At 47.6% G+C, this 19473-nt stretch overlaps 1 protein-coding gene across 4 annotated transcripts; it reads right to left on the reverse strand.

The window, feature by feature from the left end:
• Positions 1–3: 3 nt before the first annotated feature.
• Positions 4–15487, reverse strand: LOC146366374 (acyl-coenzyme A thioesterase 11-like). 4 transcript variants are annotated; one of them, XM_084912486.1, is made up of 17 exons: positions 15325–15487; positions 10310–10501; positions 10156–10225; positions 10018–10078; positions 9500–9604; positions 8411–8546; positions 7549–7640; positions 6008–6069; positions 5682–5801; positions 5454–5592; positions 4420–4475; positions 4232–4298; positions 3338–3421; positions 3130–3263; positions 768–935; positions 568–694; positions 4–495 (listed from the first exon to the last, which is right to left on the reverse strand). In XM_084912486.1, the coding sequence occupies exons 2-17, from the start codon at positions 10491–10493 to the stop codon at positions 367–369; spliced, it is 1734 nt and encodes a 577-aa protein (XP_084768612.1). In that variant the 5' UTR covers positions 10494–10501; positions 15325–15487; the 3' UTR covers positions 4–366. The 4 variants fall into 4 exon arrangements, with proteins under 4 accessions (XP_084768612.1, XP_084768610.1, XP_084768611.1 ...); XM_084912484.1 differs by lacking the exon at positions 15325–15487 and adding an exon at positions 14985–15076; XM_084912485.1 differs by lacking the exon at positions 15325–15487 and adding an exon at positions 14698–15043.
• Between the last annotated feature and the right edge of the window lie 3986 nt (positions 15488–19473).

Here is a 19473-nt window from a genome sequence, read left to right on the forward strand (position 1 = left end):
GAAAAAAATACAACACAACACTTTATTGTAGTTCAGTGGAAAAAGTGAATATTCATGTTTTAAACCAGCACGTCATGTTGAACTGCAGCAAACAGTTATAGTGTTAAAATGAACCTGCATTAAGTACAAGCCCACACCTGTACAGCTGTTACAGTCATGTACCTTTAACTTACAAACATGAACAGCAGCTTAACAACTCAGTAACTGACACAGCGGCTGATTTTACTCACTTAACAAGTTTTACTGCTGACCTTTGTATCAATCCATGAAATGATCATAAAGTCTTCCCACCACATAAACCAAGCAGGCTGTCCCTACAGTGAGCGTCTGGTGCTGAGGAGAGCCTCGGACAGGCTGCTGCCACTGTCACAGTCTGTTCCTGGTCAAGTACTGGCTGCAGGAGCAGAAGGTGTGGTAGAAAGAGGAGGACAGGCCGGCAATATCTGTGGAGATGTAGGGAAGGACCTCCGGAGACGCCTGGTTGAAGTAGCTGATCTGAAAGAAAGATAACATACTAATAACAGCCAGCTGTGATAAGAGTACATGTACAACTGCTGCTTTTCTCACCAGTGACTTGTTGTCTTTGGTCTCCAGTATGGTGAATCCAGCACACAGAACCTCTCCTCTGTTATAGCCTTCAGTGGGAGGGTGAGTGGGCAGGGACACTGAGCGTAGGGCGATGACATATGGGTCTCTGAAGGAAAACAGAAAGGGAACGCATCAGTAAGTCCTGCAGGACACAGGTGGATGGATCTGGCTCTACTGACCCGCTGCCACATGGCTTCCTTTTGGAGGCCAACAGGATGAAGTCCTGGAGAATCCCTTTTGCCTGATTGGCTGCAGTGGGAGATCCCATCGCGCCATGACGCACCGATGGAGTCACCACACGATATATGAAGTCATCGTTGTCGACCAGCTGAATCAGCTCGCACTTCCTGTTTGAGGAAACACATACACACTGTTAAAAAGGTGACTGACAGCACTGTTTAAAGACTAAGGCTGCAGTTTACTCCACATGTATCCACGGCAGAGGCAAACAGCTGCTTCTGTGCTTCACCAGCTGAGGGGTGGAGCTCGTGCATAGGGACACTGAGGGGAAAACTACATAACAAAGGGCTTGGTGATGACATCACCCAGATCTCCACCCTCTGCTGCTTATCCTTCTCAGGGTCGCAGGGGGTGGAGCCTATCCCAGCTGTCTCAGAGGCAGGGTACACACTGGACAGGTCGCCAGTCTGTCGCAGGGCTAAACACGACCATTCACACCTATGTGAGAGTTTCCAGTTAACCTAACCCACTAACTGCATGTCTTTGGACTGTGGAGGAAGCTGGAGGACAGGGGGGAACCCAGGGAGACGCGGGGAGAACCCAGGGAGACGCGGGGAGAACCCAGGGAGACGCGGGGGGAACCCAGGGAGACGCGTGGGAACCCAGGGAGACGCGTGGAGACCCCAGGGGGACGCGGGGGAACCCAGGGAGACGCGTGGGAACCCGGGGGGACGCGTGGGAACCCGGGGAGAAGCGGGGAGAACCCGGGGAATCGCGGGGAGAACCCAGGGGGACGTGTGGGAACCCAGGGGGACGCGTGGGAACCCGGGGGAGTCGCGGGGGGAACCCGGGGAGTCGCGGGGGGAACCCGGGGGGGACGCGGGGGGAAGCGGGGGGAACCCGGGGGGACGGGGGGGACGCGGGGAGAACCCGGGGAGACGTGGGGGGAACCCGGGGGGACGCGTGCGAACCCGGGGGGGACGCGTGGGAACCCAGGGGGACGCGTGGGAACCCGGGGAGTCGCGAGGGGAACGCGGGGGGACGCGGGGAGAACCCGGGGGGATGCGGGGGGAACCCGGGGGGACGCGGGGGGAACCCGGGGGGGACGCGGGGGGAACCCGGGGGGAACCCGGGGGGACGCATGGGAACCCGGGGGGACGCGGGGGGAACCCAGGGAGTCGCGGGGAGAACCCAGGGGGGGACGCGTGGGGAACCCGGGGGGAGACGCGGGGGGAACCCGGGGGGACGCGGGGAGAACCCAGGGAGACGCGGGGAGAACCCAGGGAGACGCGGGGAGAACCCAGGGAGACGCGTGGGAACCCGGGGAGACGCGTGGGAACCCGGGGAGACGCGTGGGAACCCGGGGGGACGCGTGGGAACCCGGGGAGAAGCGGGGAGAACCCGGGGAGTCGCGTGGGAACCCAGGGGGACGCGTGGGAACCCAGGGGGACGCGTGGGGAACCCGGGGGAGTCGCGGGGGGAACCCGGGGAGTCGCGGGGGGAACCCGGGGGGGACGCGGGGGGAAGCGGGGGGAACGCGGGGGGAAGCGGGGGGAACCCGAGGGGGACGCGGGGGGAACCCGGGGGGACGCGGGGGGAACCCGGGGGGACGGGGGGGACGCGGGGAGAACGCGGGGAGAACCCGGGGAGACGCGGGGGGAACCCGGGGGGACGCGTGCGAACCCGGGGGGGACGCGGGGGGAACCCAGGGGGACGCGGGGGAACCCGGGGAGGACGCGGGGGGAACCCGGGGGGATGCGGGGGGAACCCAGGGAGACGCGGGGGGAACCCAGGGGGACGCGTGGGAACCCAGGGAGACGCAGTTATTGTTTTAAAACTGGGATTTCCCACAGTGGTCTGCTCCACCAGCACAGGCCCACGGTGTTGACAGCATCGGAGACAAAGCTCCGCCTCCTCCACAGACAAGGGGATTTTGAGTTCAAGAGCTGCTCACCACGTTCTTTCCACCACCTGCTGGTCATGAGATCAATGCAAAGGGGAAGGCTGCAAATCTAAGCAGCTAGGATGAGCTTCATCTGCAGGCTCGGCTGGGGGAGAGTCACCGTTCCCCTTTTATGTAAACGTGAGAATAAAGAGACACACTAGGCCCTCACAGCTAATGTCACTTTAACCTTAACTGATAACATGTCAGCCTCAGTGCAAAGTGAGCAGCATGAACCTAAACCACACGTCGCTTATTTTTAACCCTGAACCTCAGAAAAGTCCATCATTGGAATCGGAGAACAATACCGAGGCAGCGAGTCGAAACAGGGCCGAGCGACTGCTGCTGTGAAGCCGCGCACAGAAAACGCTGAACTTGACTCGTAGCAAAGGTCAAACAGACGAGTCCCAGAGTCTTACTTATAATGCGAGTCCCAGCTCGGCCTGTTGCTCAGCTCGGCGAGTAAATCAAAGGCTCTGTGAGCAGGAACGTCCACCTCACATTCAATCTTGAAACTCAGCATGGACTTCTGCTCCAGGGTGTAAAGCTGAACCTGTGAACACAACATAAAGCACCGATGGGGGCAGACTCACACAAACAAACAGCTCATTAATGAGACGCACATACCTGGTCCTTCTCACAGCTCAGGCGCCAGTTGCTTCTGGCTGCCAGCATCTTCAGAGCTGAGACATTGTTATAGCTCAGATACACCTGGAAGCACAAACGCAGGAAACACCACAAACTCATCTCCAGAGCTCAGCGTTAGCAGGCCGCCTCCCGCCATTCAAATACAACTTATTATATATGAATCAGCGCCGTCTAACAGTGTAAGTATTAAGGGTGCAAAATGAAGACAAACTGCTGCAGCACTATTTCTCATCTGCAGTGAAGGTGAAGTACAGCGGTGCGACACGTCGGCCTGTCAGAGGTTCAGTCGACTAAATCAGTCTGCAGGCACGGCGAGAGTCTGACTGTGGCTCAGGTTTGGAGCTAAGTGGGACGACATAAACACGCTGAGGTCTGCTCGGTCAGATCATATAAACTGCAGTGGAACAAACAAATAAAATCACTGAACATCCTTTAAGAAAGAAACAGAAATCACGTCCCACAAGTCGTGACGACGCAGCACCGACACACAGCTGAGACGCTGATGTGGGTGAAGAGAGACTCAGCTGAGAAAACTAAATGAGCCTATTAAAGGTTTACTGTGTCCAGCTCAAGCACAGGCTGTGACAGGATCATCATCAACCACAGCTGACAGCTGATGAGCAGCTGTGGAAATCACCTTATTGGTGCAAAAATACTGTTTTATGTCCCGTATTTATAGATTCAGCTACAGAAATGAGAACTAATGATGTTTTTGTGACAAGCTGCTAGTAACAAGGTGCCTACACAATCAGTGCCAAGTTGTCTGTTATTTGTAATACAGTAATATATATACATAAAGAAAGTTTGATTTCTCTCCCGTGAGTCGTGGACTAACGTGAGCAGTACAGGTGACGGCGTGGAGCTTCTCCTCACCTGGTTGGTGGGATCCCAGGGAACAGACAGAGGCACCTCCCCCTGCGTGCGGGAAATGATGTACTTCCTAAAACACAGTTACAGGAATGCTGCATGAGGATGATGGCACTGTGGGTCTGTGCCGCTGCACAACAACAGCTGATGTAAATGCAGAGACGGTGCATTAGGGGCTGTTTGGAGACATGTACCTGTCCAGCCTGATCTTTTTCCTGGCTGTTGCCTCCTGAAACCTCCTTTGTCCTTCCTGTAAATGAGACGGACACACAGGCAGAGGGCACCAGTGTGTAACACAGCGGGCAGATTCCCAGCACCAGTTCATGACCAGTACACCGATCTGTGGCACAAACTGAGTGGAGTGCATCTTTACTCGGTGTTTGTTCATGCTGATAACGATCTACGACTACAGCGAGCGCCCTTCAGCCTGTAACGACACCATGGTCGCTCCATCAGACGGATTTATGACTGATAACATGATTTGAAGTTCACAGCTCTGATCGCTGCTCAGCCTTCACGGCTTAATGGTTAATCGAGTGTTTCTGCACCTTCTGTTTATGACACTCATGTTTTATCTCCACGAACTGCTTCACCACAGATGAAGCGTGAATGAAGCTGACACGAACATTATCCTGTGAATCTACTGCTCCACACTTTTTAACAGCCCCACCAGCACACACTCGCCTTCCCCTGACCGTGCTTTCCTACAGGTGTATAATGTGTAACAATCATAGTAATTTAATACTGTATTTACATGTTTTTAACATTTGAATCGAGTTCATAATAACAGCGTTCACAGTGACGGGGCATGTGGACGTGCTCAGCCCTGTGAGCCACAGACGCTGTGACGCTTCCACCAGTAACAAAGGAAGGAAAACGCACACAGAGGCCATGTTTCCTGCTGCGCAGTCATCCATCCATCAGCACCACGGGCGGTGTAAAAGGCTGACCCAGCTACGCTGATGTCACCCACTGCTTTCTCTGAGCTCACCTTGGATGAAGATCAGCTGTTATCAGGAGTCTGGCTGTGAAATCAAACGTTCATAGGCTGATGTCTTGTGACTGACACCTTGTTAGCCAATCAGAGTGCGGTTTCATACCACAAATTCTGAAGCAGATTTCATGTCTTTCAGTCAGTATTAGCCAATCACAGACAGCCGCGTCACATCCTGACACTTTATGGATGCAGCACGCTAACGAGCCGTTTGTGAGCGTTAGCTTAACTCACCAGGGGTTCAGGTCGTATCCGTGGTAATGTGCGTGGCTTCCCGCCATCATCGAGCACCTCAAAGGTCATGAAGGCGGAGTTTATGTGTCGGTTAGGCCCCTCCTCATGGTAGGCCTCCGCACGCACGCCCACCTCCATGCTGCAGTAAGGACACATGTCAGTATGCAACCAGTGGTTCTGTCTGCTGCACAGCTGCAGTGCTGAGTCTCTGCCAGTGTTCTGGGATACCTGTTTCTGAAGGCGTTGTTCACTATCGCCTTCAGCAGCAATCTGTCTCCAACCTGAGAAGGTCCTCTGAAGGTGAACATGTCGATGGCTCGAAGGGTGGGATGAGCCTGAGACAGACGACTGCAAGCAGAGAGCACAGAGACAATAGGCCACGACCTCCCACGTGCTCGCCGTGTTCAGGTTACTCATACAGATACAGCTGGACAGATCCTTTAATCTGGCACGAGGACTGAACTACACCGATCAGAATATGGAGGTCAAAGGTCACAATGGTGCATCCTATTTTTAGGTAAAAATATGAAGGAAAGACGTGTTTGTGACTGTACCTGGCAGCGATTGTAGCTACATTCACCATCCAGGCCATGATCTGCCCTCCAAATGTATTTACCTGGGATTCAAACACAACAATGATCTGACAGTCAAAAGTCTCAGCGGTACGATGACACACTGATGCACTGAACAGTCAAATATATTTGCACATATCAAACAGCTGGGCCTCATTTGCAAACCTGTGTGTAGGATCCATACACAAAGTTCAAAGTTAGATGTTTAGACATCAGTTCAGCTATTCGTGTTGTTTCAGACATCGCTCTGCCCGGGGCTGGGCGCTCAGGTATGTAGCAGCTCAGTCCCGGTGGCTACTTGGCGGGGCCTGGCGCCTGTTGCTCGGTCAGGCCTCTTCCGGGGCGTGGGGGCCCTCGGGCCTCCGGGCCTGCGGCTCGGTTCACTCTGGCACAGCTGGCTGCTGGCGGGCACGCCACTGCAGCCCCCTCTGGCTGCTGCTCCGTGGCTGCTGGGTGACCCCTCGTCTGGGGCTCTCCTCAGCCCTTCCCAGGAGGGTGGCACGGATGCCCCTCCGGTGGTCCTCCTTGGGCTCTCGCACTCTGGGGCCTCTGGATGTCTGGAGCCTGGGTCTCCTCCATGCCTGCTTCATGCCCTGGAGGACGGGCTATGGCTCTCTACATCCTCTTGCAGACCGTTACATGAAGGAACCTTTTGAATACAAGCGCGCTGATCCACACAGGTGTGCACACAGGTGTTCACTGTTCATAGACACAAACTACACCTCTATTGGCTGCTATCTCCAATCACATTGTGCGCTGTCGGTCCTGCTTGCTACACAACAACATTCAATATTTAGTATTTACTGCTGTTTACACTGAGCTAGATTAACGTGATGGTGTTGTGTTTGGTATGTTGCTGTTTTTTGCTTGTTTTCTCTTCTTTCTCTCAACAGCTGACCCTGGAGATTTGTTTTTCTCTTCTTTCTCTTTCTAAGTGCCCTCTCTCACTGTCCCTCTTCCCTTCTGTTTTTCTTTCCCTTCATCTTTCTCTCTCCCTTTCCTATCCCTCAGTCATGTCTGTCCCGTCTGTAACAACTGAAAATAAAATACATAATAACAACAAAGGTCGATCAAATGGACCAATACGGCAAAGCTGTGATGATCTATTTGGCAAAGTAAATCCACTGGGTCTCCTTGTTGGTCTTCAGACAACAGATCTGGCTAAAGAACCAAATGGGACAGGAAAACAACCCAAAACAAAATCGCTCTGACAGCAGCAGTCAGCGCCTCAGTCTACGCTCAGATGTAGTCAGTGTTTGGAGGCCATGAGCTGATGTTTTGAACCAAAAAAGGAGTAAAAGAAATAAAATCCTACTGCATCTCCACTTCATCGTATTAAATAAAAGCCAAATGTTTTGTTCGTACCCAACAGTAAGAAACGAGGCCACGCAGGTGTTTCTGGTGACAACAGCTTCAAATTCAGTCTCCTTCAAATATTCCACGTTGTAACAGCACGAGACAGACCAGCGAGAAACCGCCGCGTCCGCTCTAGTTCAGATGGGAAACACATGAAATGAACTGACCTGATGGTTTGCATGTGGAGGCAGAACCAGCTCCACACTCTCCACCCGAGTCCTCTCTGCTGCCACTGCATTGGGTCCCACTGAGCTGTCACCTGATACAGAAACAAGTCAAGTCGTCCCTCTATGTGAAGAAAGTACTAATTAAAGTTTGATAGTCATTTACTGCCAGACTGTTGTCTTTGTTAGTGACCACAGCAGACGCCATGGAAGCCACAGGCTAAAGTATCAGGTCAGTGCAAATGTTCGTCTCTCAGCTTCGCCGGGTTCTCCTCCTGCCTGAGCTTCCTTTGTCCTCCTCGGGAGTGCCCGGACCATCGCAGCCTTGCCTCCCTAAGCTCGTCTTAACTTGAGTCGTTCCTCTCATATCCTCATTTCATGTCCATAGTGGTCACGCCCAGTGGAAACCCCGACATCCTAACTCCTCCAGCTCGGCCTCTTGTTTTTGTTAGTGCCACTGCCTCCAAATCATGGCAGGTCTCACTAGCGTCGTTTCAATCCTCTGTCACATATCAACCCTGAAACCTGTCTCTTTTCTTCCCCTGTGCACTGTCTGCTGCTCTGGATGGTTGAGCCCAGGTATTTAAACTCCTTCCTATTACCTGCACCCTCCCTGCTCTCCCTACAGGTCACATCATCTGCAAACCTCACCGTTCAAGAAGGGGCTGAGAGCAGATCCCTGATGTAATCCCAGACACCTCCCCATGCCATGCACCAGCCTCACACGCTTCTCCAGCACTTCTGACATTCTCGTGTAAACCCACAGCTCCTCTCTTCCATCCTGTGCTTTCTACATGCACAAAGACGCAGTGAAGTGAAAAGACTTTGCTGTCTGCCGGGGCGTGGCCGGGTGCATCACACTCACCCTGCTGCACAGACTCATTGGAAAGCAAATCCTTGATGATGTCATCGTGCACCATTCGGACCCTCCGCCTTTCAGCGGCCACGCTGTATTCAACCTGCTCCTTCTGCGTGAGAGGAACAATGGGCTTCAAGGTCACCTGTGAGGTTCGGGGTCAGGAGGTACCACACACACACACACACACACACACACACACACACACACACACACACACACACACAGGTCAGACCACAGCAGCACTAACAGGCATGACTCTGTGTTACAATGAGAGCTTGTAGTATGATGGTGTCTTTGGTGCTGCTGAAGTTTGTCTCACAGTCATACAGATCCTGTACAAGTGCTGAGACGCTGACGCTGGATGTGTCACAGCTTCCTCTGATTTAATAAAGAGAAACAACATAAGTCCTGACTAAGGTCAAGGAAACTGTCACACCATCAAACTCAGAGTCCACTTTAGGATTTTGACCTTTGGAGCTCTACGTGGACAAACGTCAGCTATGTGTCCCCAGCACGTCCCCGAGGTCACGTGATCAGCGTGTGCTCGCTGTGCATCATACGATGCTGAAAACTAAAGCAGACACACGAACAGCAGCCCCCAGACTCTGAGCTCTCTCTCCCCCACCAATCACAGCAGATGGCCCCGCCCCTCCCTGAGCCTGGTTCTCCTGGAGGTTTCTTCCTGTTAAAAGGGAGTTTTTCCTTCCCACTGTCACCAAAGTGCTGCTCATAGGGGGTCATGTGATTGTTGGGTTCTTCTCTGCATGTATCACTGTAGGCTCTACTGTACAGTATAAAGCACCTTGAGGAGACTGTTGTGATTTGACGCTGTGTAAATAAAACTGAATTGAAAAACAACTTAAAACTCTTTTCAGACTTTTGGTCAACCTTTGTTTTTATGTCCTGGCATTGTTGTGAAGCATTTTGTGATGTTTATCTTGAACGGTTACTAGGTTACGCACTAAATTTCCTTTGAGATGCAACAACACATAAACAACATGCTTTTAAACAATGATATTCATCTAGTTATCAGTAATGTGGCAAACGTCCACACACTCTCCAGAGTGTCGTAATCATGCATCACACTCCCCGCACCTTTTGTCCTGTGCTTGTGCGCTGGGTAACAAAGGTGGCGTAGGCATGACAAACCCTCCAGTGACGATCAGAGAACAGGTCCTCGCAGTTTACCTGTATGCCCACCTGAGGGGAAGCACGGGACAATACGTTAAGGTAAACACACATGGTTGTACCCGTGAGAAAACGCAGCTAACTGAATGGTAGGAAGTTGAATTAGTGTGCTTATAGCTCACAGTATTCATTCATGTCACAGCCCCGCACACAGAAAACATATTGGGCTTTGTTATCAACTTCTGTGATTCAACATGTTGTGGTGGAAATCAGCATGCCCCCCCACAGCCCAGTGGGCAGCCCTGATCTTTGAGTTGGCTTTACAAGTCCACACTCACAGACTGCTTCACTTTATTCAACCTGCTGACGATGGAGGGGTGCAAAACACCTGCCAGCACGCACTTTGTGATTTTCAAGCAACGATTTCATGCCTGATTTCAAAAACAACGAAAGGGACAAAGAACAGCAGCGTGAAGCTCACTGACCTCCATGCTGGTGTTAAAGGCTCTGTTGACCTTTGCCCTGATATTCACCACCTGACCCACACTGAAGAAAGATGGAAAGGCGGAGTTACTACCTTCAGCCCAACCCTTCTATACACACTCACACACGCCTCCTCTCACCTGATGGTGTGCTCAAAGTGGATGTCATCCATCGAAGCAGTGACGCAGGGACTCCCAGCGTGCCTCTCAGCTGCACGGTCGAACAGTTAGGTCATTACAACATGCACTACACGCTCACAGCTTCCAACACACACCTGTGACACACAAAGCTCACCAGAGAGGCAGGCGGCGGAGTCGATCCATTTGAGCAGCTGACCCACGCTGAGCTCCTGCCGATGGTTGCTGTGACAGGGCATCACGATCTGACTCATTTTCACCTCTGTCGGGTTGTAGTTTTCTTCTTCTTCCTCTTCTTCTCCATCCTCTTCCTCCAAACAATCTGATGTCCTGGAACTCATTTGGAAAGCTGGGGAAACAAATTAAAGGAAAGACACTGAAGCTACAGTACTGTGCAAAAGTCTTGAGTCACACCTCATTTTCTTTTGTTTTGCCCCCAAAGAGCCAGACTTTGTAATCATTTTGAAACCTGATACTGAACAATAGTTTTGCTCTAGTCCGATTTCAGATGAATGTCTTTTTGTTTGTTCAGTCACTTAAAACTGACCTATGACTCTTTTTGAAGCATTCAATTCAATTCAGCTTTATTTATAAAACACCAAATCACAACAACAGTCGCCTCAAGGTGCTTTATACTGTACAGTAGAGCCTACAGTGATACATGCAGAGAAGAACCCAACAATCACATGACCCCCTATGAGCAGCACTTTGGTGACAGTGGGAAGGAAAAACTCCCTTTTAACAGGAAGAAACCTCCGACAGAACCAGGCTCAGGGAGGGGCGGGGCCATCAGCTGCAAACGGCTGGGGCGAAAAAGGCACCTAACCCAGGAGGTGAACCAGTGCGTCTACACACAGACAATTTAGCAAAGAACCAACTGTAGACTGATCGAGGAGCTACTGCTCAGCACTCCCAGTCTGCTTCCCACCCACACATTCATTAGGTAACTGACTGTGTAAGTGTCAGTCGATGGATCCACGTCATCAGTGGAAAAGAACGTGCAGCACAGCTGAGGTTTGTAAAGATGCACCTAAATAACGCACATAAAGAGTCCTGGGACAAAGTGAACACAAGTTTAGCCGTAATGCACAACGCCACACCAGACCTCATATGAACGGTCAATGATGGTGATTCTTTACATTTGCTTTGCAGCCATATCATGAACTCCTCTGTACACCAAAGGAGTCCAGAGTCAGCTGTGAGGCCATCTGACAGCTAAAGCTCGGTGGGATCTATGGTGGAGCTGCATATCACTAAGACTCTAGATGACACGTGACAGCTGTGATGGCTGATTGCTTGGTTCTGTTGGTCACTGTCTGCCTGCACAGCATCGTCTACGCTGCATGTTCCAGAACACAGTAGGTTGGTTTTTGTTCTTAATGCATCAGATTTTCTTTTTATTGTATCCTATAGTTCAGGTTCTAATACATAGTTTGATATGTTGTTGATTGTTCTTTGTTTTCATTGTATTCATTTATGTGCTTATGCACATGTGTATAAATACACAGATACTCTATGTTGTTGTGCTACATATAGGTTAGGTGTACAGCAGTTTGCAGTGTTGTGTTGGATACAGACTATACAAACACATTACTATAATTTTATTATTATATTATTATAAATATTAACCTGCAGTTACTGTTACAAATGGGATGGTGCCAAAAACAGTATGTTATGTGTACTTAACAGCACTCGTGCCAAAGGCTAACATAGAAAGAGCATTTAGAATAACCTAACAGGAAGCTGAGGTAACCCCAGGTTACTGACTGTAAAGACAGTATGTGAAACATGCAGAGCCAGACTTGTTCTCACTTGTTACAACTGATCTTTTGTATCGTTGCTTAAAGTGGAATAGGATAGAGGAGGTGGCACCATTAAAGCACGGTAACGAGAACAACAACAACAAAAACCAAACAGAAAATTCAATAAAACTCAAAGTGGATACAAAGCAAAGCACTCAGGGTGTACACGCAGCTGAATGAGACATGCTGTTTAAAGCACTTTGAGGGCTCGAGTAAAACCTCGACATAAGAACCATTTACTACATGAAGACTGGATGAATATAACACTCACAGACATTTCAGGGCCTCCACAGCCAACACCGGCCTGATAAGTAAAAAGCCTTTCTCTTGGATGCCACCAGGGGGCGATGTCTTTGGCTTTCAGCCATAGAAGTCTACGGAAAAACAGCTTTGTGCCTATGGGCACAAAATGTGGTCATAAATATTTTGTACTTGTAAAAAAGATTTGTGTGTGCGTAAAAAAGATTTGTGTGCGCAAAAAAGATTTGTGTGCGCAAAAAGAATTTGTATGTGTAAAAAAGATTTGTGTGTGCCTAAAAAAGATTTGTGTGTGCCTAAAAAAGATTTGTGTGTGCCTAAAAAAGATTTGTGTGTGCCTAAAAAAGATTTGTATGTGTAAAAAAGATTTGTGTGTGCGTAAAAAAGATTTGTGTGTGCGTAAAAAAGATTTGTGTGTGCGTAAAAAAGATTTGTATGTGTAAAAAGAATTTGTGTGTGTGTAAAAAAGATTTGTATGTGTAAAAAAGATTTGTGTGTGCGTAAAAAAGATTTGTGTGTGCCTAAAAAAGATTTGTGTGTGCCTAAAAAAGATTTGTGTGTGCCTAAAAAAGATTTGTGTGTGCCTAAAAAAGATTTGTGTGTGGACTTAGCCCAAAAAACACCCCTGCAAGTTACAAGTACGAATTTTGACCCTATTTTTCTTCCTTTCATCTGATTGGTCAATGTCATGTCAATCACAAACGTAACAATCCAATCAGAGAACAGATGGGTTTGGCTGTTGGAGGGGCGCTTTTTTGAACTGCAGATCCTTGAAGGGTGATACAGTTTGAAGCTGGAGGATCTCTATATAAATATCCGATAGCAGCTAGGTCCCCTAACTTTCAGCAGCTGTTGAAAGGATAAAGTTGTGCTATATCAGTGGTTAGAAACACCATTATTACTTTAGGATTAGTTTAACACAAAGTCAGGGCTGACCCGGGACCATTGCTGTGAGTCACAGTGCGCAGGATAAAAGTCCTTTCACATCGGACGCAGGATGTGCTGCTAATGCTAACTGCTAACTAAAAGCAAAGGATCCAGAATTTGTTGCGCTGGCTGCTGGGCTCTGTGGGTTTTTGCAGCAGCTCTACCTGTACTAGATGCACCTGCTCCTTGTCTTTTCTATCTCTGACTTTATGTCCTGTACAAGAGTTTCTGTTTTTTTTGCTGGTTCTTCAAATGTTCAATAAAAACATGTATGCTAATTCATAACGAAGAAAGCTTTGTAATGAAGACTGTCATTTCCAAAACACTGCCCGCCCCCACCCCGCGGTCCGCAGCGCTGTTGAAAAGGCTGTGGAAGTCCCTGTATTAAACACGTAGACCTGTGACACAAAAATCACCAAACTCGGATGACCACAGACTGTTTTCCTTCGTGGTGATGAAGGAAAACGCTGGGTTAGCATGTAAAAGGGCATTTATTCCCTTCAAAGACCTGCAGTTCAAAAAAAGCACCCCTCCGACAGCCAAACCCATCTGTTCTCTGATTGGATTGTTACATTTGTGATTGACATTGACCAATCAGATGAAAGGAAGAAAAATAGGGTCAAAATTCGTACTTGTAACTTGCAGGGGTTTTTTGGGCTAAGTCCACACACAAATCTTTTTTACGCACACAAATCTTTTTTACGCACACAAATCTTTTTTACAAGTACAAAATATTTATGACCACATTTTGAGCCCATATTGTGCCTTCAGCGCAGTGAAAACGTTTGTAACCTCGGTCAATAAGCAACACTGCATTCAGCATAAAGTCACTCCACGTATCAGAAAGGCTGGTTAATGAGGCTCTAAACCAGGGGTGTCAAACTCAAATACACAGTGGGCCAAAATTCAAAACTGGAACAAAGTCGCGGGCTAACGTTAAAATTTATTGAAAAAAAAAAAAAAAAACTTCCTCCAGATATAAGAATGAATCTCTGGACTCAAGTTTTGCTGAAAAACTGAATATGGAACAAGCAAAGCTTAATACTAAACAATATATATATTAGCTGTATAATACCAGTAGGCCAGCTCTAATAGTAATTTGGTATGGCTTCGCGGGCCAAATGTAATTAGGCTGCGGGCCAAATTTGGCCCGCGGGCCAGAGTTTGACACGTATGCTCTAAACCATCACTCATCCGCTTTCACAGCACTCACAAACCACAGTCTGTGTTTGTCAGCACTGATGAAATCAGCTCCAAGCTTTCTGCTCAGTGAAGGGAACGGCTCAGCGCACACAGGTGAGGACTGTGCTGTAAGCACGTCGCAGTTTGACACGGAAACCTCGAGATTAACTTTCACAGACTGTGGCCGTGACTCATGTTTCTGACACAGCTCGTGGTGGCGACACATTAACGGCAACAGTTTCTTGAACGATACTTCATTCAGCTTTGGACCTCAGAGGTTTGTGCCAACAAGCTTCTCTCACAGCGACTGGTCTGCTCAGTCCCAGTACAGATGTTGTCCTGGTCTGGACAGGTGGAGCGGGGACCGGTTACATACCTGTGGTCTGTAGCTGTCAGCGTGGCTTTGTCTGTAGCTCTAAAACAAACAGCAGTGACCGTCGACCGGTGTCCTCCTGCACTGTGCACACAACAGACTCACAGTGACTGACGGTGACGCCCAGTCTAACCACTAGTTTCTGCCCAGCAGCTCCCAGTTCACAGGTTTGCGCGTCCTTCTAGTTCCACAAACTGCGCCTGTGAGCCAGCCTGGTTTCCAGGCCGAGCCGAGCCTAAACCCGCACCGAGACCATTACCTACATGTTAGTCTACATTAGAGGAACAAACCTGAGGGCGGCCACTCACACAGCCCAGCTCCACTCCACAGACTCACGAAACACAACGACCAACACGGATTTCGCCAGTACCTTTCAAAATAAAAGCCACACACATAGTCTGGCACGCCTATGTGCGTCGATTTGCTGATTTTTACCAACCACGTGCTGTACATGTGCAACATTTAGCTCCTGGATAATAAGCTGAAGAGGACAGGGAAAAGCGAATTTTTACAAAGTCAACGGTCAAAAGTTTTAGATCAGCCCAGTTCTTCCAGTTATTTATTGCAATTAGTCCTTCAAGTCCAATGAAGTCTGTCCTCGGAATGGTACAAAGGGAAGAGGTGACCTACCAGCAGTTTAAAAAAAGGTTACCCAAAAGTGAAAAATAATGTACATTTCAGATTTATACAAAAAGGCTTTTTCAGGGAACGCAGCGTGGGTCAACAACGTAAAGCTGTTCTGCAGCGACGGAGGCTGAGCAAGCCTTGAAAGCTGGTGCTTCCTACAGGTAACGATGGCCAAACGAAGCTTGTGTTAGAAACGGCTCATTATTCCAAGCGTTTCGGTCCTCTCTGGTGACATCTGGTGGCCAAAAATATGAAGCGCAGCTTGAATTTAAAGCGCTCTTCTTCATTAAGACTGCCCACAGAGTGGATACTGGGCCACCCTTAGGTTGCTTTCAACTGAAATAATTTGGTCTGTTGATTAATAAAGTTTCCTTCTTTAAACATGCGCCATGGTGTGTTCTGTCTTTGCTTGATGTTGGTAAAGACAATAATGTACAACACAGTGTGGAGTATGTGAGGTCCCGCCTCCACGTACTTATGCAGTTAATCATTATAAATAATGTGATTTCAGGCCAATTTTCTTAGACAGATTTTTGACCCGGGGGTAGAACTGATTGTGAACTGGGGGGGGGATGAACTTGTAAAGTAAAAACATGATACATTTAAGGTCATCCTGTTTGGTTTTTATGTAAGCACGGAATTGGTTCCACTGTGTGATGGCCCAGTCTGCTTTCTTGGAGATGATTTCTCCTGCCTCAGAGGAAAAATCCTCTCACATGGACAGGAGAGGCTGGAGTGCACAGGAACTGTAGAGATGCAGGTGTGCGCTCTTCCTGGTCCCACAGACTATCAGCTAAAGAGAATAAACACATTTTGTAGAATAACATTTTAAGATTATTTTAAAAATATTTTATTTTATTAAATTTAAAGAGTAAAATGGAAGTCTTTCTAAAGTTATTTAATGACATTTGTATTACTAAAAGCAGATTTTTGTTTTGTTAAAACATTTAAAGTTTCTCATGTTCTCAGAGAAAATAAACACGCACAAAACAAAAGCAAACAGCAAGAACAGAGACTTAGCAAACCCACCCGATCCACCAAAATCAGCTCTAAATACTCCCACGCGACAGCTCTTCCTCGCTGAATGAATGACGTCCGAATCCCCTGAGTGAGTCACGGGATTCAGATGTCACTGATCACGTGACTCTGGCCAAACGAATCAAGCCTCGACATAGTGCTTCTGAAGCAGTGGGGGGGTTTGACACATGCGCCGTAGCGTCAGCTTCAGGCAGGCCTGTCTGCATAAAGCAGTGTTGGGTCACACTGTGGTACCCTCACCAGCATCATTATACTGCACAAAGTGGAGTGTTGGTAAAAAATCGTGAGATTAACTGTGGAAGAGAGACAGACCAACATAACACTTATAAATGTTGGTGCAAGGAAGAGGACTCCCTTACATTTATATTATCTGTATAGCACTTTAGAGCACACCTTCCACTTTATTAAAAGCACCTTTTCAAGCACTTTATTTAGCATCGCACTTTAAGCATGGATTTGCACAGTTAAACATTTACACACAAGTTTAATTATTTATTGACTATTTATTGGGAATTTTAAAATCAGTTGGCAGCCCTGTTTCAGATCCTGCACAGCTGCTCCTCATCGAGGAATGTGGTGGTTGTCTGTGAGGAGAGAAGGAGGGTGACTGAGATTGTGATTAAGGTTTACCAGTAAGGAAAACGTGCGTGTGTGTGGGGGGGGATCTAGGAATAAAAGTGGTGCAAATAAGTGTTTGTAAGATATGTTTCTTGCCTGTGTCCTCTTCAAGGTGTTTGGCTCCAAACACCATATAAAGGTTCCGGGAGAGCCCACGGGTTAAGAGAGTGTGGTGAATCTTTTTGTGCTTGGGTTTTTATAATATTGGGTTTGGTGTAAAATTAAAGTGTGAAATATTTATTTATATAAAAATGTGAAATATATTTATGTATTTATTAATTCTAATTGATATATTGTATACTGTGGTGGAAGGCTGGGATTTAAGAATTTACCTGAGAGTGGAAGAGTGGGTTAGTCTGTGACAGCTGAACATATTTAAGGCTGCCAGTTGTCATTAGAGGGTTGATTGTGCTGTGAAGAAGCTCGACGAGTGAGTTTTTGTAAGGTAGTGATGGCCAAATGAAGCTTTCTGAAGCTTGTATTGAAAAACGGTTCATTACTCGAAGCTTTTCAACACAGTCCTCTCTGGTGACATCTGGTGGCCAAAATATGAAGAGCAGCTTGATTCCACAAAATAAAACCAGCTGCTTCATTACGGCTGTATCCCAATCCAGGGTCTGCAGCCTTAAAGGCCGCATTTTAAGGCCGATTACGTCACCGCGACGCGACGAAGGCTGTCCCAATTCGAAGGCTGCTCGAAATGCGGCCGTCAAATGCGTCCTTCATTTCCCTGAATTTTAAGGACGTGGCGGTGTAGACTTCGTGGCCCAATATATCCCAGAATGCATAGCGCGGCGGTGGGTGTGGATAATTTTGCCGAAATAAAAGGCGGATGAGGGGCGGCCGAAGAGTAAACTTTAAGTAAGTACTGAATATTATGTCACTTATTTATGTGCAAATGTTTAATAACGAAGAACATGAAAACATTACTGTTGGCCACATGTCAGCAAAGTTATGTGACATTAGTGACGTTTGTACTAACTTGGTTTTAAAGCCTTTACTTTAAAATATACGCCGTTCAATAGCTGAGCTTAATCTTACAGAGAATGATCAAAGCTCATGTAGAATCAAACAAACAAATGAACAAAAGATTTTCTCCTTCATTTCTGTCAAACAAAGCTGTATGATTTAGTATCATGGTTGCTAGGCAACCTGGGCAGCGCAACGGAGGCTAGACCGTCCCATTTCACAACCTCGCACTTCCGGCCTTAGCGGTCTTTAAGTACGCGGCCCTTGAGGATCGTTGAGGCTGCGTACTTTAAGGCTGCAGACCCTGAATTGGGATACAGCCTATGATTGCCCACAGAGTGGAATTCTGTCTGATATTGGGCCGCTGTGTTGCTTTGAACGTGTATTTTTGGGGGGTTAAAAAAATGTGGTTTATTTGTTTAATAAATAATGTTGACCAGTAAACTCTCCTTGTTCAAACATGCACCATGGTGTGGTCTTTCTTTGCTTGTGACTTCTTGATGTTGGTTACAATAATTGAAAAATACCACATTACATATAATATACATATAATAATGTACAACACATTATGGAGTATGCTTCTGCTGTGAGGTCCCGCCTCCATGCACTTGTGCAAGTGCTAGACGGGTGTATTTATAAATAATATTATATTAGGGAAATGTTCCCAGACATATTTTTGACCTGGGGGTAGAACTGATTGTGAAATGGAAAGGGAAAATGCTTATGAACTTGCAAATTAAAAACATGATACATTTAAAGTAGCCCTTTTTCATTTTTATTTAAGAAGAGAATTTGTTCCACTGTGCGATGGCCGAACCTGCTCCTTTTCGTGGAGATCATTTCTCCTGCTTTAAGGAAAATCCCTTCACATGGCACAGAGGAGGCTGGAGTGCAGAGAAACTGGTAGAGATGCAGTTATACAGTCTGTCTGGGCCCCACCAACTATCAGCTAAAGAGAATAGATAGATTACATTGCTGCACATTTGGCAGACTAACATTTTCAGATTAATTAAACAATAAAATATATATTTTTATAACATTACATGTAAAGAGTCAAGTGGAAGTTTTTCTAAAGTTATTTAATTATATTTATATTATGAAAATAGGATTTTTGACATTTTAAATTTTTTCCCATTATAAGATATAATAAACACGCACAAAACAAAAGCAAACGGCCAGAACACAAAGCTGGAAAACCCACCCGATCGACCAAAATCAACTCAAAATCCTCCCACACAACAGAACCTCCTCTATTCCCCGCTGGCTCCAAATCTCTCAGTAAAAATATCAGTGGTTCGCTATCTGTCTCCATCAAAACACTCCACAAATCCCGCGAATGATTCGCTTCCTGAACCATTGAATCAGACACCGAAGCAGTTAGGCTCTAAATGAAGCTTCGGACGTCACTGATCACGTGACTCTGGCCAAACGAATCAAGCTTCGACACAGTGCTTCTGAAGCAGTGTGTTGATTTTTTTGACACACGCACCGAAGCGTCAGCTTCAAGCGGGCCATCACTATTGTAAG

Source organism: Perissodus microlepis, chromosome 18 (genome assembly GCF_051167445.1).
Source record: "Perissodus microlepis isolate ML-2025 ecotype Zambia chromosome 18, ASM5116744v1, whole genome shotgun sequence".
Classification (NCBI taxonomy): Eukaryota; Metazoa; Chordata; class Actinopteri; order Cichliformes; family Cichlidae; genus Perissodus; species Perissodus microlepis.